The sequence below is a fragment of the Gopherus flavomarginatus genome, chromosome 4, assembly GCF_025201925.1.
Source record: "Gopherus flavomarginatus isolate rGopFla2 chromosome 4, rGopFla2.mat.asm, whole genome shotgun sequence".
Taxonomy (NCBI): Eukaryota; Metazoa; Chordata; order Testudines; family Testudinidae; genus Gopherus; species Gopherus flavomarginatus.
In genome coordinates this window covers 89,323,131-89,349,470 of record NC_066620.1, presented here as the reverse complement: position 1 = coordinate 89,349,470, position 26,340 = coordinate 89,323,131, and the positions used below count along the sequence as shown (strand labels likewise).

General features: G+C 44.8%; 3 protein-coding genes across 17 annotated transcripts in view; 1 reads left to right on the top strand and 2 right to left on the bottom strand.

The window, feature by feature from the left end:
- The window catches only part of LOC127048926 (centromere protein J-like), an 82,185-nt gene extending 77,897 nt beyond the window's left edge, over positions 1-4,288 (top strand). For all 5 annotated transcript variants that reach the window (XM_050949031.1, XM_050949030.1, XM_050949032.1 and 2 more), the window contains 3 exons: positions 561-645; positions 977-1,097; positions 2,698-4,288. In XM_050949031.1, the coding sequence (XP_050804988.1) occupies positions 561-645; positions 977-1,097; positions 2,698-2,887 (396 nt within the window). In that variant the 3' untranslated portion in view covers positions 2,888-4,288. The remainder of the gene's footprint in view (positions 1-560; positions 646-976; positions 1,098-2,697) is intronic.
- Positions 4,289-7,383: 3,095 nt separating this feature from the next.
- On the bottom strand, positions 7,384-14,614 carry TTLL2 (tubulin tyrosine ligase like 2). 3 transcript variants are annotated; one of them, XM_050949106.1, is made up of 3 exons: positions 10,588-13,965; positions 10,358-10,489; positions 7,384-9,400 (listed from the first exon to the last, which is right to left on the bottom strand). In XM_050949106.1, exon 3 carries the CDS (start codon positions 9,381-9,383, stop codon positions 7,716-7,718), a length of 1,668 nt encoding a protein of 555 aa, XP_050805063.1. In that variant the 5' UTR covers positions 9,384-9,400; positions 10,358-10,489; positions 10,588-13,965; the 3' UTR covers positions 7,384-7,715. The 3 variants fall into 3 exon arrangements, with proteins under 3 accessions (XP_050805063.1, XP_050805064.1, XP_050805062.1); XM_050949107.1 differs by lacking the exons at positions 10,358-10,489; positions 10,588-13,965 and adding an exon at positions 14,538-14,614; XM_050949105.1 differs by lacking the exon at positions 10,588-13,965 and having other exon boundaries at positions 10,321-10,413.
- Positions 14,538-26,340, bottom strand: part of UNC93A (unc-93 homolog A) — a 50,312-nt gene continuing 38,509 nt past the window's right edge. For 8 of the 9 annotated variants that reach the window (XM_050949126.1, XM_050949125.1, XM_050949124.1 and 5 more), the window contains one exon: positions 18,968-19,523. In XM_050949126.1, the coding sequence (XP_050805083.1) occupies positions 19,258-19,523 (266 nt within the window). In that variant the 3' untranslated portion in view covers positions 18,968-19,257. Of the gene's footprint in view, positions 14,634-18,967; positions 19,524-26,340 lie in introns of those variants that run through there. The other variant, XM_050949133.1, reaches the window with a different exon arrangement.

Genomic DNA, 26,340 nt, shown 5'->3' with positions numbered 1-26,340 from the left:
AGAAGATGGAACAAATGGTGCACTGATGCTTAAATCTTTGGTGGAGCAGGTGGAAATGGAAACCATGATACAAAGCCTAGTGTGAGACATGGCTCCTTGGGGCAGGGAGTGTCTCTTTATTATACGTTTGTAGGGTACCAGTGCAATAGGCTCCTGTCCTCTAGGTGCTACTATAATACAAATAGGAGATAACAATGTAACGTGAGCTGGGGTGGAGTTGAGTAGGTTCTTGAAGGTAGGATGAGAATTTTACACTTCATTACCTGTGCAAGGGGGAGCAAGAGGAAGGATCCAGTGGGCAAGGATGATAATTTTAGCAACTGTGTTGATCATTTATATGTTGTAGAAGAGAAAGCAGCAAAATCTGGACACATCATATATGTGAGAGAAGGAAGAGAAGGAGGAGTTGAAATATAAATACAGTTTCTTGTGTGTATTCTAAATACCCTAAGTTAATTCAAAATCATTTTTCTGTGAGAGATTTTTAAAAACGTTGCTATAACTGTATCCCATTATTAAAATATTAGAAACAAAATTCAAACTCTTCACTGTCCTTGCAGATTTATTATTATGCAGATGCAGAGACAACCCATACCACTTATCCAAATGGCTTGGAGGTGCTACAGTTCCCTAACAATCAGATAGGTATGTGGTAGCTCATAACTTTTTCAGGAGTATCGTCTTATAAAAAATTGCCTGACTTTAATTCTGGGAGACTGGGACTCTTCACGTCACCACTCTGTCCCTTGGATTCCCCATCTATAAAATGTGGATAGTTGATATTTGCTTTGAGATCTACAGATGTAAAAGCACCGTTTTGATGCTTATCATTATTTGTTCTTTACCATTTTTAGTAGGTTATCATCTATAAAGTTCTCTCCTCATCCCCATGTCTTGTGAAAGAACATGCTGTAGTTTCATATAAATCAACATGATGGAGTTTCTAAATAGACTTTAAAAATATTGTTTTCTACAGAAAAACACCACCCAGATGGCACCAAAGAAATTGTGTTCCCAGATCAGACAGTGAAACGCTTCTGTGATGGTGGGCTTGAGGAAACGGTTTTTCCAGATGGTACAGTAGTAAAAGTAGAAAAGTAAGTATCCTGTGAGGTGACATGACTGGGGCACTGAGCAGATGTATACCAGCGCTCCTGGTGGGAGGACTGAAGGTTTAGTTTGTGTCTTACAAGGTTCATTTATACAAACGAGAGGGTTGTTTTGTCTTAGTACATACTGATTTGTTTGGAGGTTTCAAAAGAATTGGAAAGAGAAAGGATTTGGAGTACGACTGGAGAAAAGCTTATACCAGAGCAAAGTATTGGGGATGATTCTTCACTGCCTTGCATCTTGTATAGTCATTTGCAGCTGGATACAGTGGGTGTGATTTGATTTAGTAGCACTTTACACTCACTTTGTTCAGCTGTAATGACTTGTTACACATAGGGCAAGGCACCAGATGGTCAGGTGCATTGGGTTAGTGCATAGAGCAGGGGACTGAAGATCTGGACTCTTGGTCTCTATACTTACCTCTGTTGCCAACTCTGTCTCCTTGGGCAAGTCATTGCAAGTGACACCTCCCTGTGCCTCAGTGAAAAATGAGTAATAATAATACTTATCACCACGTATCGCACAGGGGTATTGTGACAACCACTGTTTGTAAAGTGCTTTAAGATTCTTGGATGAAGAGTGCTCTGTAAGTGCAGATTGTGTGGTTCATTATTTGAGTTAAGTTTACATACTGACACATGTCTGTGATGAAGACCACATTGTGAAAACTGCTGAGAACCACAGTACTTCTGTAAACGCTGTTATGTTTGGGTGGTTGAAGATCAGAGCTGTGCGGAAACTTAGAGGGGAAAGCTTCCATCTGATGTGTTATATATATTCATAAGAGCATTCAGTCTCAGTGATGCATTCCTGTGCACCCTGTCCGTCTCCTGCAGCAGTATATATAACATTAGGGCTACGTTCACCCATGTGAACACAAGGAGATGTCAATCGTGTGTCCTTGCACCAGCCTGAGCCTATCCACCATAGTGAGGATTCATTTCATGCAGCATAATTGCAGCTTCACCTCCCTTGTTGCTTTCACCTGCAGGGAGCAGTTTTAAGTTATGGATGGGACTCCATCAAAGCCCCACTGTTGGAAGCAGCTCTTGGAATGCGTTGATTCAGTATATCCATGCCCCTTCTCTGTCCAGTGCTGGCCACTTTGGAGGCAGCCCTGGCCCTCAGCATTGGTTTCTGCAGCTATCTGTTACACTGTCGCAGCCTCCCTACAGTGTATTTTCCACTGTTGGAGTCTGTCAGGATCAGGGGAGCCAGAACAGGGGTGAACAGAGGGTCATGGCCCCATCACTTTTTACCAACCATAAGACCAAGCAAGAGGGGGAAGAGGTGGAGAGGAGCGAATGTGGGTGTGTGTGTCTTGGCGGGAAGAGGTGGTGGAGGAGCAGGGCCTAAGGGGAAGGAGTGGCGCACGGGTGAAGGCTCCGGGAGAAGGGGTGGCATGAGGGCATGGCCGCAAGATGGGAAGGGGTGGTACGGAGGGGCAGGGCCACGGTTTGGGTGCCAGTGGCCCCCCCCCCCAATTTTAGGGAGCTTCCACTGCTCTTGTCGGATGTACTATACACCCATGGGGACTCTGGGTTTTTGTACATGGCTGAATACTTTATTGATTGTCATTTTTTTCAGGAACGGTGATAAAATGGTGATGTTCAGTAACGGGCAGAAGGAGATTCACACATCACAGTTCAAGAGGAGGGAGTACCCTGATGGCACTATAAAGACTGTGTACTCCAGTGGCCAACAGGAAACAAAATATTCCTCTGGACGGGTTCGAATCAAAGACGAAGAGGGCAACATCATCCTCAATAAGAAGTGATTCGTCTGCTCTAGGCGCAGTGTTGTATGTAGGTTGTTCAAGCCAGTTTCTGGCTGAGATTGGTTATTATTTTACAGTGTAGATATCTGTATCCCCTGGAAGTGCACAAGTCTGATGTGTTTTGTTCCTGGTCCCTTTGCCTGCCTTTCTGTTCCTTGAAAGAATTACGGCCTGATTGCGAGTGGCGCTGAGCACCCACAACTCCTCTCAAAGTCAGTTAAGGATCAGGCTCATAACAAGTTGTGTTCTCTAAAATCATAAATGAATGCCATGCATCTCAAGGAAAACCAGAAAGTGCACTGTGGAGAACATTTCACTTCTTCCCACCGGGTGTAAGGAAGAAGAGGATGGACTAGGAGACTAAGCATATATATGATATGCCTAGATATGATAAGCATATGATATGATATGGTCCACTTTGTCACATGGACCATAGGTTCACATTCCAAGTAGATATGTAGAATTGAATTTTACTTGCATTCACTGAATTTTAGTTAAACTACAGCTTTCTGGGTGGGTGTTTCTTGAACGAAGCTTCTAAAACTGCACTCACGTCTGCCCTGAATAGACATTAACCAACCCATGGTACTTTCCTTTCCACCAGGTGTTTGCCTGATGACCTTGCCCAAAATTTCCCTTCCCCTTACTCAGGTGCTAGTTGGCTCCTCTGTCTACGCCAGAAATGGCTGCATTTCAGTGGTGTTGTATGTACACCCCGTAGCTGTGAGACACTTTCAGATCCTTTGGAAAGACACCACATAAATGTAAAAAATATTGTTTTTATTATTCAGCATGGTAGATCCACCCAGACATGCTGCATTAAACAAAATCATTAATGTGAACACAGTTTATTAAGTAAAAATCTAAAGACCATGGTCCAGCTCCTCAGACTTCAATAGAGCCATGTTGATTTACACTCCATGAAGATCTGGACCAAAGTCTTTAATGTTAAAAATATTTCTTATTGATTGTCTCTGTCTCTCTCTCCAGCATTATTTAATTTCTTTTTTCTCCAGCACCCAAAATACATATGTAAACTCCTGCAGACTCCTAGCAATCTACCTTTATTCTTTCCTCACGTGCAAGTGTTAAATAATTGCAAGATTATGCAATTGTTCATTTTTCTGTTTTGTTTCTTGCAGCTCAGAATACAAACAAATTTGCATTCAAATTACTGTGCAATCTGGAAGATGTAGTCTGACTAGACAGAAAGAGTATGAAACAAGTTATTTCCCATTAATATTGATCACAGATGACAGTGTGTATAAATGTAATTACTCTTTTCTAAGCATTTGATGATGAATACATTGTAATGTGATTCGGGTGTGGTAATATAATTGTATTTTTATTCCTTTTACTCCCTATGTGTAAAATAAACTATTTAGAATTGTGTGCTTTTCACTATCGTAATCTTTAATTCATTTCTACATAGCTTGCAGAAGGCAGCTTATTAAAGAAATCCAAAAAGATCTCTTGAAAGAGACCATTCTATGCCATGTCCTTTGTTACAGGGTAATACTTCTCGCTGCTACATAAAGGCTGAAACGAGGCTATGTGGTTTGTCCCAAATAACCATCACAGCAAATCTGTCATTGAAAACTGTATTCAGTCAGGTTAGGAAAATAGACATGGCGTTTGCATCTGCAAATGAGAAACATCCAGCTTATTCCTAAGAATACTGTTTTTAAAAAAGTTTGCTGATCGTCAATGAAGCAGCTGATTTGTGCTCATTTACAGGTATTGAGGAAATGTTTGGTGGTTTTTGCTTGTCACTTTTATCTTTAAATCATGAGTAAGTATCTAGAAATCTGCTTGTTTGCACCATTAATTATAATCCTGTTATGGGGTGCCTGCCCCACACTGGGCTCTAAGGGGTTAATAGAGCCCTAGGAAGCCTGTGTGGGAGGCAGCCAATCAAAGAAGGGGTGCGAGGAGCAGTCAATCAGGGCTGGGCAGGCCCCTATAAGAAGGGCTGCAGAGTATTCACAGTGGAGAGATCTGACAGCCTGAATCAGTTGCCTTTAAGGGCACATTGTAAGGTCTGTTTACCCAGGCTTTCTCTGAGGGTGTCATCTGGGGTTGTTTGTGTTGACTACTGTTAGATGCTGGAGGCATTGTACTGTTATGTGATTGTTCTTATTTAAATGTGCCATGGGTAATAGTAAACACTGTAAGTGACATAAAGACATTTATACTGTGGTACATGAGGAGAGGCAACTTCTCAAGTAACCAGGCTCTAATCTAAACTATGTCCTGTAGGGCTTTACAGTTCAAAATCAGCACCTTGAATTGGACCTAGAAGTAAAAGTGACAACAGTAAAGTCATCAAAGAACTGATGTAAAATATTTCCCCTGAGTAATACCCATCTAATAGTTATATAGTTGCCTTCTCCACTACCAAAACTGCCACATGGCCTTCATATTGAGGCTCATGTAGATGAAAAATACATTGCAGTAATCCCAATATAAATCACAAAAGTATGGGATTTCCTTGGCAGGCTCTGGATCCAAAATAAAATGTCACAAATGTCTCACCAGCTGTGCTTGAATTATAGTGGGGCTGGGGAGGGAGGGGAAGGCCCCCATGCTACTTTTAGTGGTTACCTCACTTCTGTCTTATGACTCCCCCTTACTTCTCACTACTGGTTACATTAAAGCCACCCCCTATTTTTTCCCCATAATTTGAACACTACTTACCATATGCAGGAAAAAGGTTCTCTGGGCCAAAAGCTTCGCCGTAGCACCCCCAAATTGCAAACATCTTGGAGAAAAGCAAAATCTCTTTTGGGCACAGGGCAGGAACTACTTCTGTTGTATCCCCAGGTTCCAACCCACTAGTATCACCTATGTCTTATCTAGACTGAGTCTCAGGCAACTCGCTTTAAGTCCCTGTCCTGGCCAGGCACTAGCAAAGTGGACACTGTACCATCTGGGTCTGATGGATTTAGGGCTGCATGTCCTGTGCATGTTAATGACACCACACCTCAAATCATTTTGCTAGCTCTCCCAGGAGCCTGGCACCATACTGCCTGGGGTAATGGCAAACCAGAGCCTAGCTAGTAGAACCCTTTACAGCTGCAATTGTCCATAGTATAACCATTTGGGATGAGAATAGAAACAAATATTTAATGGTAATTTTGTTGTCTGACCTGCGGTGCTAGAAAGCAAGCCTCAGGAGATGCTGAATAGTATAAAAGCAAAGGAACCATCAAAATAAATAGCACAAGACTAGTCTTCTCTAAGAGGGAGAAGGTGATGGCATAAATCACAAGAGCTATGTAGTTCATGCCATAACCAGAACACCTTCATGGAGATAAAAACATAGTAAAAATGAGCCCTGATTTGGTTATTCTTAATACAAAAAGACAGCTCCCTACCTCTTCCTCACAGCCCTCTCTTCTCTAATCCTTCATGCTGCAAAACCCCTCTGCCCTGTATTCTGACTGACAATGGCCTTTCCCAGCCACAGATGATTCCTTCTCAGAGCACAGATAACCTGTATCAGTGTGGCTGCATACTTCATTTGCAGGATCAGAGTCTTGCCAACCCCAAAACATCCCTCTGTGATTCTTATTATAGAAGCTGTAAGGGGTGACTTTGTAGGGAGACAGAATACAGTTGCAACACCTCAATTCTTTGTTACCCACAGATTTTCTGGCATCAAACTTAGATGCCATGGCAGTCAGAATTTTGCCTAATCTTCGGAACAAAATGAGAATGTCCTTCTGTAGATCAAGCAGATGCAGTTACTGACAGACGGACAGTTGGTGGCAGTAGAGATGCACCAGGAGCTCAAACGTTTCAATTCAGTGTTGGGGGGGGGGGAAAGGGGGGCTTTCGCCCTACTCAGTTTATTGCCCAAAAAGTGTTAAACCAGCAGTCTGATGTAAGGCTGCATAATTATGGCATAACTAAGCTGAGTAACTATTTAACATTAGTAAGGCCCCATCAGGTGTATAATGTCTTGTGTCTGTGGGAGAGATTTTATCTGGTGATCCAAAAATGGCACTTGGCGGTTTCGTCGTCGCAGCTCCAATATTAAATTCCTCTGTTGCTGTGGGAGACTTAATTCTACCTCACAAAGACTGTTGGGGATTCTTTGTTTAGTATTTGAGAAGTAGGTTTGAAAACCAGTCTGGAACAGCATGTAGGATATTTTTGAAATTACATTTCCTAAGAATTTCTGCAGAAACCCATTTTTCAATAAAATGAACGTAATTCTGTTTGGATGGCATTTCTTCACACACCATGTAGTCAGTTTGCAGCTGTGACTGCCCAAAAGCTCAGTGTATGAGATCGTGTACTGAATTCTTAAAGAGACTTGATAGTTTTATGACCATTAATAACACTGTAAACTATGGGACATGGATATCCAAGTTGCATGCTTCAGGGGGTAAACTAACCAACATGTCATGGTTATAAAACCTTCCAGGCAGGAAAAGAAAAGCTATTGGCAATGAAGGGTAGGACTTAATAAATGACTCACAAACAAAAGCAAAGATTGACATTTTAAAAGCTTTTGAAAGAATATACAACTTTATATTTTCATTTTGGGACTGTTTCAGAGGGAGAAGAATACTGTATAAATTAATTATGCAATTCATCCTTTTATTTAACAAAATAATTGCCTAGCGTCATTGTTAAATCACAAGAGACATTTTCAAATTGTGTGTGGTTTTGCAAGATCCCTATTTCTGAGATGACTTCTGCACATACCCACCATCTTCAAACTAAGCCACCAGCTAAGATGTGTCAATAGCACCATTCATATCTGGTTATTGTCTTCCTCTTTCATTGTGTGGCAGCTTATAGCCTAACATCCACTGAGTTATCTAAAAGTTAAATAATCTTTTCTCTTCTTTACTTTCTGCTGTCCTGGGGGCGACTGTTTGTTCATTAACTTGTGTATTTCTTGTACGATGCTTTTTACATCTATTCCATTTCTTGAGGCTTCAAGCGCAGCATCGTTGAAAGGAAATATAAGGACAAAATCACCTACTCGAGGGAAGGGCCTTTTGTCTTTAGTGGAGAGAAAATATGGAGGAATAGTTAATTTGTAGTTACATAACTCAGTGGTAGGCAACCAGTGGGTGACTTGGACAGATGCATGTGCAGGGTGCCTAGCGCCTGGCAGCTGTTTGCTTTTAGACGCCGCCTTTGATTGTGAAGATGTTTTCGGCCTGTTCATCTTTTCCCGGAGCTGCGAGGTTAGTGTTTTCCTTGGATGTGTTCTGGCCATTTTCCCCATCACTATGGCCTCCTTCTTAAATGAACCTCCTGCAACCTCCAAGAGAGACTGCACTGCAGAAGTGGCAGTCCATTCACTCTCTTGCCTAGAAGCAAGGATATTGGGAGCATCATCTGTTGCATTTTCACCCTGTGTCCTCAAGGGGATATGTGTTCTACCAGCATATGAAGTTTTAGTGCCAGGCCCTTTGTTTTCTCTCAAGGTGTCAGTTTGCTTATAATTTAGCAATTCAATGATATCATGGAGAAGTCTTTTTTTCACTGTTGTGTCAATGGAACAGTCTAGGTGCAAGGCTGGGCTGTAGTTTACTTCTAAAAGCCATGGTTTGAATGTGTCATCTATCAGAATGTCGAACCCAAACAGCTCAAAGCAATTGGATGTCAATGGAACAGAAGGGGTTATAGCAAGCAGGGTCAGCATTACAATGTTGTTTATTCTCTGCCACAGAAGCAGGTCGTCCACCTCATGGCTGCGTAGGTAAGATCGAAATTTGCTGAAAGTCCATTTGCAGCCACGGCCAATCCCTTCTTTATTTTTTTTGTATGAGGCGCCAAATTTATTGATGCTGGTGTTTGTCAGATGGGCATAAACATTGTCCAGAGAACTGAGGTCAAACTTTTCAGTGGCAAACCTCACCAGCCCTTCATCGTAAGTGTAAATGGTAAGGGGGCAAAAACTGGTGACACAGACATAGAGGCGGAGATCTGATTTGTACCCAGAAATAAGCCAAGGGTTACTAATGTACTTCTGCACAATGACCATGCAATCATATACAAAGTCTTTAATGTCCTGGAAAATGAGTATGCCCCTTCCACGAGACAAATCTACAGGCTTACAAATCCAATAGCTTGGCTTTTTGCCCTGTGACTGTCTCTCCTTGGTGTACTCTGCTATAAACTTGACATAGTCATTAGGCATGATGAATGCCACTGGACTAAACTCACAAAGAGATGGTCCATAAATTCCCTTCATGCGTTTCAGATGCCTTGCCAGATAGTCTTTCCTTGTGATCCTCACTGTTTCTGGATAGTGATTGAGCCTCTGCCATGGTTTAATGCTTCGGTGGTCAGTCATACGGAAAGGAGAGTTCTGCCAGTACAGATTCCAGTCTGCTTCATCTTGCTCTTGTTCATCAAATTCACTCCAACCACGTTCCAGTAAGACCTCACGGACTGCTTCAGGAACGCTCTCGTGGAGACGGAAGATCAGAGGCTTCAGGATGTCTTCTCCATCATGGTCATATGCCATTGTGTGGGCCTTATTTTCTGACAAAGAATTATCAGGAGGAAAATAAATGATTGTCACGAATTGAACTGAAACACCTCATATACATCTTGGCATACCCAAAGCCTCTCTCTCCCATGGTTCTTTCTGCCATGAATGTGCAAATTGCAAATGAAAAATGGAGTCCAAAGCTTTATTTACTGCTGAAGGAGCAATTGTACGAGCCTCATGTGCAATATTAGTTTCTGAAAACTTTAAGGCAGCATGAAACATGGCCGTCTCTATAAAATTGAATGTCCATATATTTTCTTTTGCTTTGCTTTTTAATTTAAAATGGCCAATCTTAGCAGTAGTGGGCTTGCGCAGTAGTCTGATGCTTTTGTAATTCACAAATATCTATTATTTTACAATGTCATTGTTCAGTCCAATGATCATACACTAGTAATTTAGGACGCATATTTCCCAACAGTTGCCTTGAAGACAAGGTTCAGACATTTTACCACCATGTTATCAAACCCTTTTCTGAGGAAAACCCCACTCTTAGGACCTGATCCGAAGCCCAATGAAGTTAATGGAAAGACTCTATTGGCTTCCGTGGGCTTTGGATCTCAAGCCTAAAATCCTGGTATCACCTGGCTGGTCTACGTAATACTTTGCTGTTACCAGTGAAGCTTTTCCTCCTTCCTGAAGAGCTCCATATACTGTTCCTTCTCCCCTTTGCCCTCCTGCAGAGGAGTTAATACTCCTTGGGGTTTGTAAATTATCTCCTATAGGAATTAATGTAAACTCTAGAGGATGCACCATGTCAGAATATGCACAGCAGATGGTGCATGCCAGCTCCTTTGAGTTGGAAATGCATTTTAATTCTTCTAGTTTCCTGGGGAAATTAGCAGCTTTAACACAGAACTATTAGCTTTTAAATAAGACACCCCCTTCCCACCCTCCCACCAGACACACATACCCCAATTAATTCTAAATATAAAGAAATGGGGTACAACTTGAAGGCTCTGCTGCCCCTTCTCTCTGTGGTGGTCACAAAATCCCAGTCGATAGCTGATTTAGGGGATATTGCTGCTTCGGTGGCAGTGCTCTGCCCTTCCCCCAAACCTGCTGCAGAAGCTCCTCTACATCTAGAAAGGAGGAAAGGCTGCAGTTAGAGGGAGAGCAGTTCTGCAAGGCATCATGTCTGCCATTGAAATCCATGCCCTTAAGATCAGCATGAACTTACCTATTTTACCACTCCACACTCTGAAATCCCCAGGATGGGGCCTCCAGGGACGGACATTAAATTTTACCCTTGGAATGTAACAACATTAGAAAATAAAATAAGAAAGAAATTTTCCTAATCACAACTCAGGCTTTATCTACACTATGCCGCTTTTAGCAACACAGCCACGGCACTACAGCCGTGCCGCTAAAAGGTGCACAGTGTAGCCGCTGTTTGTCAGTGGGAGATCTCTCTCTCCTGCAGATAAAAAACTTCCACCCCCAAAAAGTGGTGGTTGCTTTGTCAGCAGGAGCCCATTCCTACCGACAAAGCTCTGTTCACACCGACGCTTTTCCTCAACAAAACTTTTGTCTTTTGGGGTGTTGTGTCGTTCACTTGCCAGTGTAGACAAAGCCTTAGTGTCTGCACAGGTCTGATTTTTCCCAAGACATGCACATCAGCTATACAGTGATCAATCTTCTGCTCAACCTGTTTTCAGACCGACATCTTGGTATATTTTTTAAGGTTGAGAATCTTTTCTCCTCAGGTTTAAACTCTCAGCTTTTGAAACAATCCCCAGAATGTAAATTCCATACATTCTAAATCGCCATAGAAACCTAGGATGCATGTCACACCTCACAGCATTCCCTCGCCCCTCCTTTCCTGTGATAGAATATTAATGGGGAAATGGCAATTTGTCAAAACTGAAACTTTTCACCAAAAGTGGTTGGTTTGACAAAATTCCTGCTTTGAAATATTTTTGGGGAAAAAAATCTAAATGGTTGAAAAGTTCTGTTTTTCAATTGTGAAGAAAAGGCACAGTTGAAATGAAATGTTTCAATTGACCCGATTTGAATTTTTTTTTATGATTTTTCAGTCCACCAAAATATTCAAGATTTTGACCTTTTTTTCCCAATTCAGGATGGGAAAAAATTTCAAAACCTCAAAAAATTCTTACATTATGGGAAAACCATTTCCCACCCTCTTCCAGTTTTCAGTGACATTCTTGTCTGGTGTATATGTATTGGTTACCTAAACCTTGTGCTGTTGTCAACTGGTGTTGTCAGCTCATCACACTAAGTATCTTTCTTTTGTGAACTTTAACCCTTGTCTACCTTAGAGAATTTCATTGTTGCAACTTGAAACAGGTACGAGTGATCTGGTGCTATCTGCAGTGGTGCATGAGTCATGAGCCACGTGCGCAGCACAAGTTAGGACTTTAGGAAGAACTCAGGACCAGCTTCCATCTAGGTTTGACTTGCCGCCCAGACCTTGGGACTGGAGCCAGGCCTGTGGGGAAGAAGGAGCCAGATACAAAGGCAGATTGTGCTGGTCAGTCAAGGGAGAAAGCTGACAGGCAGGGCAGTGGCTGGGAGAGATCTGGTGACAGCAGTGGTGCCCTCCAATGACCAGGCATCTGAACTGAGACTGGAGGTGGTGCCCCTGACAGGAAAGTGGGATCAAAACCCAGGAGGGTTTCAGCAGAGGATTGATGGCAAGAGGCTGAGGAGAAAGGCCTAACAAGAGACAGACATGATAGGAAGTGGCCCCGGGAAGCAGTGAAGCAGCACAGTTAGTATTTGAGTCAGACAGCTGTGTCACGGGAGGACCCATGGGCTGGACCCTGCATAGAGGGAAGGCCTGGTTTCTCCTGTGGCACCACCTGTAAGTGGTAGGGAAATGGCTGTGTACGAGCAGGAGGGACTGGAGGGAAGTGGCGGGAAGGTGAAGAATAGCGTGATCCCTGTTGAAAGACGACAAGGAGAATCTCTGTCCAGCGGGAGCAGAAACTACTGAGGATCCATGAACTAGGGCTGAATTTCTTCATTTCTTGATTTCTAATCCATTACTCAACGCTATTTATAGTAAAACAAAGTAATTAATAAATAAATGAATATTTTTTCTGTTGTTTTGCAGCTGAATTTATAACTTCCTTCTCTCTTGTGTTTGAGCCAGAGATGGAAGTCAACCAGGCCCAGGTTTGGATTGAGGACACCCCTCTGAGCTACTTCAGGTGACTCAGGAATTCCTCCTTCCCATCTCTCTCTTATACATAAGGCAGAGTCCTCAGGGGATGTACCACTCTTGGGAGATGGGATTGAGGGGAACCATGTGGGTACTAAAGCACCCTAGTGATGTAAGTAGATTTACTTGAGTATATGGAAAAGCAGCCCACCACTGTCTATTTTCTATTCTCTTTAAGGTCCCAGGAGTGCGGTGGACACTGCTGAGGCAGAACACACATTGCCATGGAAGCCTCAATGATGTAAATACATGTTAGTTATTGTTCTTACCTCCATCTTCTTCCCTAAAGTTCCACTCTTTCTTATAAAATTGCCTTTGTAGATACATATTAATCATCCATTAAAAAAGCTCTGCAAAAAACATTTGTGCTGCAAATTTTCTAGGCTCCGACTCCGCTCCCTTGACAAGGAATACTAAATTTCAAATAACATTTAACTGAATTGACCAAGCTTGACAGCTCTGAGTCATAGTTTAAATGTTGCCGTTAGTTGTGTGTGTGTGTGTATGTGTGTTTGTGTGTGCGTTATGCACTGATCAGTAGTGCTACTAGCAACCCTTCATTGAAAGGCACAGTGTTATATGACTACAGAGCACAGTAAATACTGCCACCAGGGATCTTAACTAACACATTGTAAAGTACTCATTATTGGCTGCTAACAACACCTAAACAATAACGCTGTTGACAGTGGTTTGCTCATGGCAGGTTGTGTCAATGGAAAAACTTCCTTGCCATTTACACTCAGAGGGAAGTTGACTGGAAAGACAAGTGCTTTGCAAGCCTGGACATGACAAATATCAACACCAAATTCCTTGGAAACTCCGTATCTAGTGTATGTAGAGTGCGAAAACAATAAAATATTTCAGATCTAAGGAACACAATTTAAGCACAACTGGAGGAGAACTATCATCAAGTGATCAGCTAAATGTGTGAACACAAATTTGACTACTTTTTTCCCTATAAATGTGTGAATCACTGTACAAATGTCCTTTCAGTCAGATGAATTTGCCTGAGTTGCTCAATTTCCTTTTGCAAATTATGAAAACATAATAATGTTAAGCTCCACCTACTTGCAATCATTTTGCACAGTGCACTTGCAGTAGTTTCCATTAAAAGTTAACAGCTGCCCACAGTTCTCACACAGTGGTATGGGAGAGGCTAATGTATTTCCTTGTATTTTAAATTAAAATACTTGTGCTTGCAGTGTCTCCACAACAAATAACTGTATGCTGATGATATTGCAATGACAACTACTGTACAGGTGTCCAGTTATAAAATTTCACTTTTGAAATTGAACATTTCAATTTGAAATGATTTTGTTTCAAAATTTTCTTTAATTTTATTTTTAAAATTGTAAAACAGTTTAAGATGGTCATAATCGAAATAACTTGTTTTGGTTTGGTTTGGTCAAAACAGGGTTATATTAACTAAAGCGTATCTTCCAAGGAGGCATCCAAGCTAGCTCAGATAACTGATTTTCTTTGCACAAAAGAGTTCTTGTGGCATCAAATCTAGAAATAGCTGCTTTATTTTGGAATTAACATTGTAAAAGCAATTGTACAATGGACAAAGGCTGTATTGGACAGGTGCATACTAAATATTTATTTATTGGCACCATGTTCTTATTTTAAAACACTACTATTGAGGATAGTCAAGAGAGACTTACCAAAAAATCTCCCTTTTCTTACTCTGCCAGTTGAAATGCAGTTGAATTCAGCATCTTACGAATCATTACATCTCTGTGAATCTGGTATGAAACAAAGAAGGCTTCTAACCCTTATGCTCTCAACCCCTGTTGTGTGTCCTCCATCATCAGCTGGGAATGAAATCCTTTTCACAGGATTTTTTTTTCCTGTATAAATTCCCTCTTTCACAAGAAAGGCCAAGGACTAGAAAGTGCTTAACACACACACATGACTGTACTCATCAATTCAAAATGTGCACATACCTCTCCTGCTGGTACATCTACATTTCTGGACAGGTGCATTCTCTGTATGGTAATTGTCCTAATCAACAATGCATGCTGGCCAGGACACCCCAGGCTCTAGGTAGAGAATCAGCAAACATCAACATGCACTTGAATTTTCAAATACGAACATAAGGAAGCCCCTTTTTTATGCTTGCAAATGCCAAAGGGGGATTTGCAGGCTGCCTGATTCAGCAGCTACAGCTGTCTGATTGGTTTTTCTTGCCTGGATGTCTCCAAGGGCAGGCCAAGAGGGTTGAAGTATTGTTGCTTAGCAACACAAAGTAGCAATCCTGTATACAAAGGCAAAGAGTGACAGCATCATGGAAGTAGGCAAAGTGCTTTATTGAGTCCTTTCAACTTCTGTCACCAGCCCATAGGTTCCTCTTTCTCTTCTTTAATCTCCATGAGCCAAAGCCAGCCAACTGTGCTGTGTCAAAACTGAGCCCAGCTGCCCTTGCTCAGGCAAAACTCCCATAGGAGTCTATGAAAGCTTTGGCTTAGTAATATCAAACTTTAGCTTATGTTGCTTTTAATTCATTCTCTTTCGTGGTTTCATGTGGCACTGCGATGGGCTTTGGTTTTTATGTGCAGGACTCTTACTGCAGTCACTGGATGTATGTAGACAATGATTAATATTAATGATATTCAGTTTAATTTAGAAAGTCAGATGGTAAAGTAGGATGCCCCACCTTCTGCCTCCTCTCCTCTCCCCCTCCCACCCCCAGGGGCTGCTGCCTGGGCCAGGGCTCTCGTCAGTGCTCCCAACTTCCATATCAAACTTTTATCTCAGCTGTACCGAACTGGGAAAACAGGATCATAAAGTGTGAGACCAGGTCCCAGAGGGAGAAAAACGGGTAACTTCCCTCATCCCTATCATCTATTCTCTGCTTCCCTCCTCCCACTAATTCAGTTCTGCTCTCTCGCTCCCCATTTCAGTGTCTCCTCAGCCATGGCCTGGGAACTGAGGGAGCTCAGCATTTGACAAGAGGTACTCAGCAGCTTTCACGGGGTGCTCAGCACCTTGCAAAGCTGTGAGCCTGCATAATATTTGTCTGGTATAAACATCTATCATGCACAGCATTTAGAGGCAGTCTGATTATCAACTGTTTGCTGTCCAGGTGACTAGTGGTTATCCTTCCGGTACCTTCAAGCCTGCAGCTTGTACATATTGGGATTGCTCAGCATGCTACCCGAATGGGCACTCATTAACCTCATACAGGTGGAGTCAGTGATAGATGCCTACTGGGGTGAACACAGTTGTTGCTGGTGGCATTTATAATAGATTGGCCATCAGCCAAGCGTGAGGTGAGAGGGGATGGTGATTCCAAGTGAGTCCTGCCTCTGGTTCAGTTCATTCCATCCAAACATGATTCGCCTGCTTACTACCCAGTCAACCAAAGCAAGGCCTGTGGAATGTTCCTCTGGAAGGCCAGAAGCTTCATGCCACAGTGACACCAACCGTCACTTTGTTTTCCCTCTGGAGCACAGAGGCCTCCCTGGCTCAGCTCCCTACCAATATTTTGATGTTGTGAGTCTTTTTACAGCACAGGCTCGGTCTATTAACTTTATATTAAATCACTGCAGTTCTAACTCACTTATGGGGCCTGCTCATCTACGGCCTAATTGAAAAGTTCAGGCTGAATAGATCAAGTCTGATAGTTGCCTCTGCCAGACAGCTCAGCCGTGTTATTCGCATATGAGGCTATCATATGCTTCACCTCACTCTGCCCTGACTAAGGCTCTCAAATTAGCTGTCTAGCTGGGTATTTTTATGGCTCCCTGTAGAGAGGCGGTATGGCTCCCCTCCCCCTCAGGGAGGGTTGAGCGCCGTCAGTCATCCACGGGGGCGGGGCCTCTGGGTGGAAGTCCCACCCCTCAGAGGGTCAGGCAGCAACCCAGAAGAATAAAAGCCAGGCCCCAGCCTTCAGTTGCAGGTCTGCCACTGGCAGGAGCAGACGTGTCCGCCGACACCCGTAACTGGGAGACTGACCAAGCCAGTGGCCGAGACCAGGAGCTGCCAGAGCGTCCCCGCGATCGATACGACGAGGAGCCGCCGGAGCGTTCTCTAGGCTGCTACGACGAGAAGCTGCCAGAGCTGCCGCGCGCCTACTACGGCCCCAAGGGGCCCCCAGACCAGGCTTGGCCGCATTCCCAGAAACATTACCAGGCCTGCCGCCCAGCCCCGACTGGGAGGAACTGATGGTTCTGGACGTCCCCGGAACAGAGGCCCCGGACCAGGTAGGAGTAGAGGGGGAAATAGGAAGTAGCCCGGGGGAGCCTGACTCCAGTCAGGCTGCAGAGCTAACTTTGCCAATGTCAGTGTGTTTCGGTCAGGACCCCCACTGACCGCCGGTAGCGGTGACAGCCACTACCAGGGCCCCGGGCTGGAACGCAGAGGAGTGGGTGGACCTGCGTTCCCCCTGCCACCTGTATCCAGGTGGCAGACTCCCCCTCTCCCCGGCCTAAGGGCCAGAGCTGATTGTACTGTGTTTGGTGCCCCACCCGAACCAAGAGCTGGGCCCCTTTTGACTTTGCTACTGCTCTGCCCTGTCCCAAACGGCCAGAGCTGATTGTACTGTGTTTGGTGCCCCACCCGAACCAAGGGCTGGGCCCCTTTTGACTTTGCTACTGCTCTGCCCTGTCCCAAACGGCCAGAGCTGATTGTACTGTGTTTGATGCCCCGCCCGAACCAAGGGCTGGGCCCCTTTTGACCTTGCTACTGCTCTGCCCTGCCCCAAAGGGCCAGAGCTGATTGTACTGTGTTTGGTACCCCACCCGAACCAAGGGCTGGGCCCCTCTTGACTTTGCTGCTGCTCTGCCCTGCCCCAAAGGGCCAGAGCTGATTGTAACTGTAAGGACAAACTTCCCCAGAGCAGGATCGCGGGCCCGAGGAGCGGCCCCGGGGACTACAGTGAGGACGGTGTGGCTCCCCTCCCCTTCAGGGAGGGTCAAGCCCCTGAGGACCCCGTCTACACTCCCATTGCCATACTATCTGAACTTACCCTCACAATACCCCTGTGGGGCAGAGATATAATTATCCCCATTTTACAGAGGTGGAGCTGAGGCACTGAGATATTATGTGACTTGCCCATGTCACACTAGAGGTCTGTGACAGAGCCACTAACTAAACACAAATCTCCATTCCAGGGCCTGACCCACAAGACCATCCTTCCAGTTCTGACTCTGCCTAGCCTGTGTGCTGAGATTCCCCGATATCAGCAGCATCCTGTTGCTTACTGCCTGCTTCATCCGTTGTAGCTTCAGTTGGAATCTATGGTGTCTGTGGCAAGTCACTGTGGTGTCATTGCTTGACATGTCCACAGCATGAAAAATATCCAAATAATTTTGGAAGGAAGGAGAGGAGGTAACTGAAAGTATTTGATAGCATGGTGATAGAAAAAAACCTGCTGTATCAAAAGATGCAAAGTTGCATGCATGCAAATGGACATTGAGCTGAAGGACACTAAGCCCTGGTCTACACTGAGGGTGCGGGGATCCATCTAAGTTATGCAACTTCAGCCACGTGAATAATGTAACTGAAGTCGACATACTTAGATTGACTTAGTGTGGTGTCTTCACCCTGCTGAGTCGACTACTGCCGCTTCCCCGTCGACTCTGCCTGCGCCTCTCATGGCGCTGCAGTATGGGAGTCTACCGGAGAGCACTCAGGTTGATTTAGTGCGTCTAGACTAGATACGATAAATCAATCCTTGCGGGATCAATTGCTGCCTGCCAATCCGGCGGGTAGTGAAGACATACCCTAAGACAGCATGCAAGCTCTGTGCATGCAATATGGGGTAGTGTGTTAGCACCTGTGTGTACAGGTCTAAGTGCTTGAAAAAGACATGCCTAGGTGTTTGGCTGCAAAAGTTTTGTGTACATCATAGATCCACTTTTTGAAAATGTGTCTTATGGTAGGGGAGAACTGTACCTTTTTAAGAGAAAATTCCTTCTAAGAAAAGTGAACCTGAAGTGTTTAAAGAGGGAAGAACATAGTGAGAGAAGAGAAGCCAACCTGATGAAAATGAAGGTGAGTGGAAAAAGATATGCTGAACAGAGTCCCGAGCACTTTGGCACAAAATAACCCCAACAATGTAATAAAATTCCAAACAAAATTGACGTGGGGTTGGGAAAATCCTGCGTGTTACATAACAGAGGGACAAGTTGACTATGGTTATGATTTTTTAGAAATGTTGCTGACCAACATTTTGAGTGGGAAGTGTTTTAAAGTGGCGAGGGAGGAGGTGAAGAAAGGAACAATAGGAAGGCATGAGTACCAGGATGCAAGAACCACAGTGGCACAGACAGAATTGTCTGCTGTCCAAAGACATGGTGGAGTGGATATTGCAGAGTGCAAATACACATGAAGACAGCTCAGATAGAATTCTTAAATATTAATAAAAGGTCTGTTATCATGTTTAATAACATTTTATTTGTAAAAAAAAATCCAATACAATTTTTAAAAAAATAGTTGTTCATTATTAGTAAGAGTTTGAGTGAAATGACAAAGTCAGATAATCTTTTAACAACCAGAGGTATGAAAGGAGATTTATTCCTATTTCTTTTATTAGCCTGACTGGAAAACAGTTCCTTTATATTCTTCTAAAATCTGACTGAACACTTTGAATCTCCCTTAAAGAAATCAGTTGTGCTGAGCTGCCCAGCATTCTTTGTTTCCACTGCTCTGATCCTGTTAGGTTTAAAGGCGTGTTTGCTGGTCTACAGATCCGGTTATTTCCTCCTTCATAGTGGTAGGTGTTCCAGGCAAGTTCTTTGCTTCCAGGTATTCAAGTGCCCCATACATCACTATAGACACCACCAGCACAGCCATTACTATGTACAGTTTGACGTAAACATGTAAGAAGGTGTTGTATCCAAAGGCAATGACAAATCCCAATGACTCCCAGAGTCGATAATTAGCAAAGGCTGCCTCTTTGTGCTTCTCAAATAAAACTCCATAGAGTGCTGCAAAGAAAGAAGGATGATCTTTGTGATGGTAAGTTTGAACACATTCTATATTTCCTACAACAGCAGCTATATTTCCTTCCCTGTAAAGGTCAAATCACAGGAAAATATATGCTTATATTTTAGTCTTCTCTGTCATGCAAACTGTATCCCATGGTGTTATAAGAAGTTAAATAATACATATAACTTGGTGAATATATCCTAGTTTGGGGTGTGGGGGAGATGACTATAGGCAAGGAAGAAAGGATGTTTTCTGTTGAAAATTTAAATGAGATGGCAGGAAGTTTATTCTAGACACCAAGAGCCATGAAGCAGAAGGCTCTTACATAAAGTGATGAGAACATAAGAAGGAAGATGAGAACAGTGCTAGATGCAGTGAGGAAGTAGGATGAGGAGTAGAATGAGAAGCTTGACCTAGGTATTTATCTGGCCTGTAGTGTTTCAGTGTAAGATCAATGAGGTGGGCTGAGCCCAGTCCATAGAGTCTCAAACAACAATGAGGGCAGTGTTGTCTTGATGAGTGTTAAAACATTCAGTGTAAATTTGCATTTTTAGCTTGTGTTAGGCCATGTCTACATCTAAAATTTTGCAGCGCTGGTTGTTACAGCTGTATTAGTACAGCTGTATAGGGCCAGCGCTGCAGAGTGGCCACACTTACAGCAACCAGCGCTGCAAGTGGTGTTAGATGTGGCCACACTGCAGCGCTGTTGGGCGGCTTCAAGGGGGGTTCGGGGAACGCGAGAGCAAACTGGGAAAGGAGACCAGCTTCGCCGCGGTTTGCTCTCGCGTTCCCCGAACCCCCCTGCAAACCGCAGGGAAGGAGACCTGCTTGTTCGGGGAACGCGAGAGCAAACTGCGGCGAAGCTGGTCTCCTTTCCCGGTTTGCTCTCGCGTTCCCCGAACCACCCTGCAAACCGCAGGGAAGGAGACCTGCTTCCTCGGGGGTTCGAGGAACGAGAGAGCAAATCGGGAAAGGAGACCAGCTTCGCCGCGGTTTGCTCTCGCGTTCCCCGAACCACCCTGCAAACCGCAGGGAAGGAGACCTGCTTGCTCGGGGGTTCGAGGAACGAGAGAGCAAACCGGGAAAGGAGACCAGCTTCGCCGCGGTTTGCTCTCGCGTTCCCCGAACCACCCTGCAAACCGCAGGGAAGGAGACCTGCTTGCTCGGGGTTCGAGGAACGAGAGAGCAAACCGGGAAAGGAGACCAGCTTCGCCGCGGTTTGCTCTCTCGTTCCCGGAACCACCCAGCAAACCTCAGGGAAGGAGACCTGCTTGTTCGGGGTTCGGGGAACGCGAGAGCAAACCGGGAAAGGAGACCAGCTTGATTACCAGAGGCTTCCTCAGGTATGCTGGGATACCTGCTTATTCCACGGAGGTCAAGAAAAGCGCTGGTAAGTGTCTATACTTGATTACCAGCGCTGGATCACCAGCGCTGGATCCTCTACACCCGAGACAAAACGGGAGTACGGCCAGCGCTGCAAACAGGGAGTTGCAGCGCTGGTGGTGCCCTGCAGATGTGTACACCTCCTAAGTTGCAGCGCTGTAACTCCCTCACCAGCGCTGCAACTTTCTGATGTAGACAAGCCCTCAGAGTCACAAAAATCTTTTCCTGCTGAAGTTGCTCTCAAAAAGTCAGGGTGAGCTGTGAGAGACGTTTAGCTTCCCAAAGGGGACAATCTCATCATCTGGGCAGTAGAACCTTGCTAATTCATGCCAATTACAAGAGGACACTTACTGGATTTTACAAATTAGTCAGTAAGCGAACAAGTGTGGTTCGAAATCAAGGCTAATATGTCACCAAATGTATAGTTCATTAACCTGGATCAGTGTAGGTTAGTCCTTCATAGTATACAGTAAATGCCCTGTACTACATTTTGTAAAAGTAATGATGTTTTTAGTAACAAGAGCCTTGCTACAATGCTTTGTAGTTAATTCTGAAAAGGGGTTTTACATGGGTGAAAATTATCAGATTCTTGGATTAAGGAAGTGGGATTCGTATAAACAATATTTGCTAATATAATAGTATTTTTGAGTGTAAAGAGTTTGGATTTTAGGAAGGTTTTTTCTTGTTTGTTCAGGAGGCTTTTGTGGGTTTTGTCACAAGCAGAGCTGGGCACCTAACTCCATCAGAGGGGCAGGACTTAGGACACACCCTTCTCATTGGCATCTTCCATTGGCTAGTGTAGGCCCCTCCTAGCATGCTGGCTTTTGTGGATCCCATTCTCAGGAGCCTATCTTTCCCTATTCATTGTATAGGGAGCCTAGATGCCTAACCCAGAATTTGTGGATTCCAATGATTTTCTAGGCACCTAAAAGTTAAGTTTTGCAACACTCTGCATGGCAATGCCTAAGGCCAAATCCTTAAAGGTAATTAAGCACCTAACTGATAGATTAATGGACGCAAGCTGCCTGAATAGCTCTGAGGGTCTGAGACTACGTCCCTTTCTAAATCTGGACCCATAACTGTAACTTCTGGATTGAACATGTGCTAACAGCTGGGCATAAGTCACACAGGAACATGAGTCTGGTGTGTCATCCCAGGCCCTAAAAAACGTTTGCCCATAGCATAAAACTGTTGGCACAGATTGGCAGGTCAGACCTGAGATGCCCCAGCAGCGCTGTGCTTCCTTGGTGCGATGCCTGAGTCCAGCTGGCAGAAACAGCCCCTTGCTCTTAGAAGCATAAGCCTCAACCTCATTTTTCTAATGTTTCCTTTAACTCCTTTCCCCCCTCATTCTGATTAGGAATGGGCACAAACCGGGGCTGCTGAAAATAATGTGAGCTGCAGCTCTATCAGCTTTCCAGACTGATTCATATCATTTCTAAAGAGGCACGCGAGGCTGGAAAGAATTTTATTTTGCTACTCTCTACTTGGTTGGCCTGTGCTACACAATTGTTACTGAAGAACTGCAATTATTGGCAGGAAGGCCTGTGGCAGTTGTGTTCAGTTTAGATAAGAGTGGGTATTACTCATTCTAAAATGGAACAGATTCCATTCAAAATAACTAGGGACACACATAACCACCCAGCCACTCAAAAATATTAGAAAATATGTAGAATATGTCAAAGGATTCATTCCATTCTAATTAATATCCTCTAGGGGGAACCCTTGATCAGTATTAGATTACATAACCATACCAGATCAAAGTGAATCTTCTCTGATGATCTCATAAGTCCTAACTGTGCACCACAACCTGGTGATCTTACTCAGTTTTTACTCAGCCTTTAATCTAAGATCTCAATGGACTTCAGTGAGGGTTTGCCAGAGTAAGAAATGCAAGATTTGTCCTTAAACTTTTATTGTAAAAGGCATGAATCTTGACTCACACTGCTGTAAATCAGGAGTAATTCCAGTGAAGGTAGTGGTGTTATACCTGTGGATAAAGGGATTTAGGTGAGAGGAGACTCAGACCCATATAGGACTCCGGAACAAACTCATATAATACTGGAGATCCCATGATGTGATGCACAATTATGATGTAATAACATTGCATCTGTCCACGAAGGGGTAATGTTATCATCAGTGATGCTATGTGACCATGTGAAGATACAAATTATTGTGCTGTTGTGCTAGTAGTTTGTCCTGCAGCACAGCTAAAGAGCAGAAGAAAAGATATATGGGGGTTGTACATGTGTGAAGAATACTTATTGTGCTTCCTGGTCAAACACTAAATGTGAACTCGGTTGAATGACCTTCCAGGAACTTAGGAAAGAAGATCAGGTGACCAGAGAGCAAATATGAAAAATTGGGATGGGGTGGGGGGGTAATAGGAGCCTATATAAGAAAAAGACCCAAAAATCGGGACTGTCCCTATAAATCAGGACATCTGGTCACCCTAAAAGAAGGTAATACCTGTACTAGAGAATAGCACATAAGAGTTGGTAACCATGGCGCTGCACCACAAGGCACATTAGCCACAATCGCTCACTCTACACCAATATGAAGAACCATCCGTTGCCAGTGACTACTCTATGGTTAGAAACTGCCATCCCTCCTCAACCTCCTTCTATGACCTTGGACGCTTCCCTCCTGTTTTTTTTCTTTCTCTCTGCTATAAGAACGTGCAGCCACTTTTAAGGGAGATGCAGCCCAAGCCTCCTGTTAGTGGGCCATGGCCCCTTTAGGGCCAGGCATTCTGAAGGATGTGTTATCCAGAAGGAGCAAGTTGCGGAGCACAAGGCTTAATGGGAAAGAGGGAAGCAGGATAAAAGACAGGGCCTGGTCCTCAGTATGAGGAGACCCTGGGGATGACCTGCTGCATGTTTAAGAAAGCTGGGGAAGAAGCCTGGGAACGTTGAGCCCAATAGGCAGGACCCCCATGGATCCATATATTGTTCCAGGCAGGAGATGAATGAACTGTTTAATCCAGGGAGGACACACAACTATTGATATCAGCCTTACCTCAGCAAATGCGAACCTGGATATGAGAGGTGGGGGTGATTTAGGCTTGTGCTGGATGCAGGAGAAGGATGTGGCCTGGCATGAGAGAAGAGGTGTGGACTTGTAGCCTGCGTGTGCACCTGCTGTCATCTAGGGGTCCACAGGGAGAGGGGGGTCTTCCAGAGTGGGTTAGAGGAAGCCTCGCCTTTCACTCCCCTGTATCTAAGGGGAAGACTGCAGCGGCACAGGAGGCGGCGAACAGAGCGGCTAACAGGGGAGTTTCAGTGGGAGTGCTGTTGGAGGAGCAGGTTTTTGTGGTTTTTGTAGTTTGTGGTGTTTGTGTGTGAGTGAGTGTGTGTGCAGGCTGCTACGGGCTGTGTGCTGAGAGCGAGGCTGAGCCCTGAGTTGGGGGCGGGGCTTACCTGATTAGGGGTCCTATATAAGGAGCCAGGCACTCAGGCAGCGGCACAGTCAGCTGCAGCGGCACAGGAGGCGGCGAACAGAGCGGCTAACAGGGGAGTTTCAGTGGGAGTGTCCAGGGGGAGGTTGCAGGGGAGACCAAGGCAGAGGAACCGGGAAGGCAGACCAGGGAAGAGGCAGCCCTGCGCTTGTCGGTGGCCTGCGGTGCGGTGTGAGCTGTGGATTGCCAGGCACAGAGTTGCAGCGCTACGATGGAGGCAGAGGCAGCAGGTGCAGACACACTGAGGATGACTGGGTGCGGCAGCTGCGGCATGTACATGGTCCTAGAGGGAGCACCTGAAAGGAGTTTCATCTGCATGAAGTGCCATCTGATAGAGCTGCTGGAGGAAAAGGTAAGGGGACTGGAGATGCAAGTGGAAACTCTGGCTGAGTTTAGAAGGGGATTTGAGCAGATGATGGAACACAGACATGATGAGGCACAGGGGACAAGCTCAGGCGAGCGGACAAAAGCAGGACCTAAGGACTCTGAGGAGGGACTGCTGGGTGAGGAAAGTGGACGGTGGAAGCATGTCACTAGGAGAACCAGACAGAGGATAAGACGGGCCAGCGATGGACAAATAGAACTCAGGAATAGGTTTACTGAGTTGGGAAATGAAGATGGAACACAGCGGGCTGCTGAAGGAGTAACGGCAAGGAAGAAGAGGCAAGCAGCTAGTCCTGCAGATGGAGGGGAGCAGTCAGTGGAGGCAACATCAAGTACGAGCCCTAGGAGGATAGTGAGGTCAAATACAAATCAGGAGGAATCACGGCCAGCTGCTGTGGGGGATAGACCGGAGAATCGCATTGTCACTAGGAAAAGGCAAGTCTACGTGATTGGAGACTCTCTACTGAGAAGAGTAGACAGGCCTGTAACTAGACCGGATCGGGAGAACAGAAGAGTGTGCTGTCTGCCGGGGGCTAAGATACAGGATGTGGACTTGAGCCTGAATACGATCTTAGCGGGAGCGGGAAAAAATCCGTTGATTATCCTTCATGTGGGAACGAATGATACAGCTAGTTACTCACTGGACTGTATCAAGGAGGACTATTTCAGACTGGGGAAGAGGCTTAAAGACATCGAGGCTCAGGTGATCTTCAGTGGGATTCTGCCGGTTCCTAGAGCGGGGCGACGAAGGAGGGACAAGATTATGGCGATCAACAGATGGCTCAGGGAGTGGTGTTATAAGGAGGGCTTTGGGATGTACGGTCACTGGGACGCATTTATGGATAGACAACTGTTTGCTCAGGATGGACTTCATCTCAGCAAGGAGGGAAATAGGATTCTAGGATGGAGGCTCGCCAACCTCATCAAGAGGGCTTTAAACTAGAAAGTTGGGGGAGATGGTTGGGAAATGTTCGGGAGATCTCCACGCCAGAACATAACCTGGAGAGGGAAGTAAACAAAGTGAGCGGGGATACCCTTGCGGCCCCAAGATTTGATCCAAGGAGGAATAGTGGAGTAGAAACCAGAGTAACGGGTGATGCTGGTGGCAGACAGTTTGTGCACGACGGCGGAAAGAATGTCACTGACGCCAAACGCCGAAAATTAAAAGGTTTGTACACTAATGCAAGGAGCCTAGGTAACAAGATGGAGGAACTGGAGTTACTCGTGCAGGAAGTGAAGCCGGATATTATAGGGATTACCGAAACCTGGTGGAATAGTACTCATGACTGGAGCACGGGTATTGAAGGCTATGTGCTGTTCAGAAAAGACAGGAAGAAAGGCAAAGGTGGGGGAGTAGCCTTGTACATCAATGATGAAATTAAATGTAGCGAAATAAGATGCGATGGAATGGATAAGACGGAGTCCGTCTGGGGAAAAATCACACTGGGTAAAAAAGCAACTAGAGCTTCCCCTGAGATAGTGCTTGGGGTGTGCTACAGACCGCCGGGATCGGATTGGGATATGGATAGAGACCTCTTTAATGTCTTTAATGAAGTAAACACAAAGGGGAAATGTGTGATTATGGGGGACTT

What these genes read in the sequence shown, in the direction of transcription:
- TTLL2 (XM_050949107.1), bottom strand. Translation starts at nt 9,383, where the DNA reads ATGGCATATGACCATGATGGAGAAGACATCCTGAAGCCTCTGATCTTC.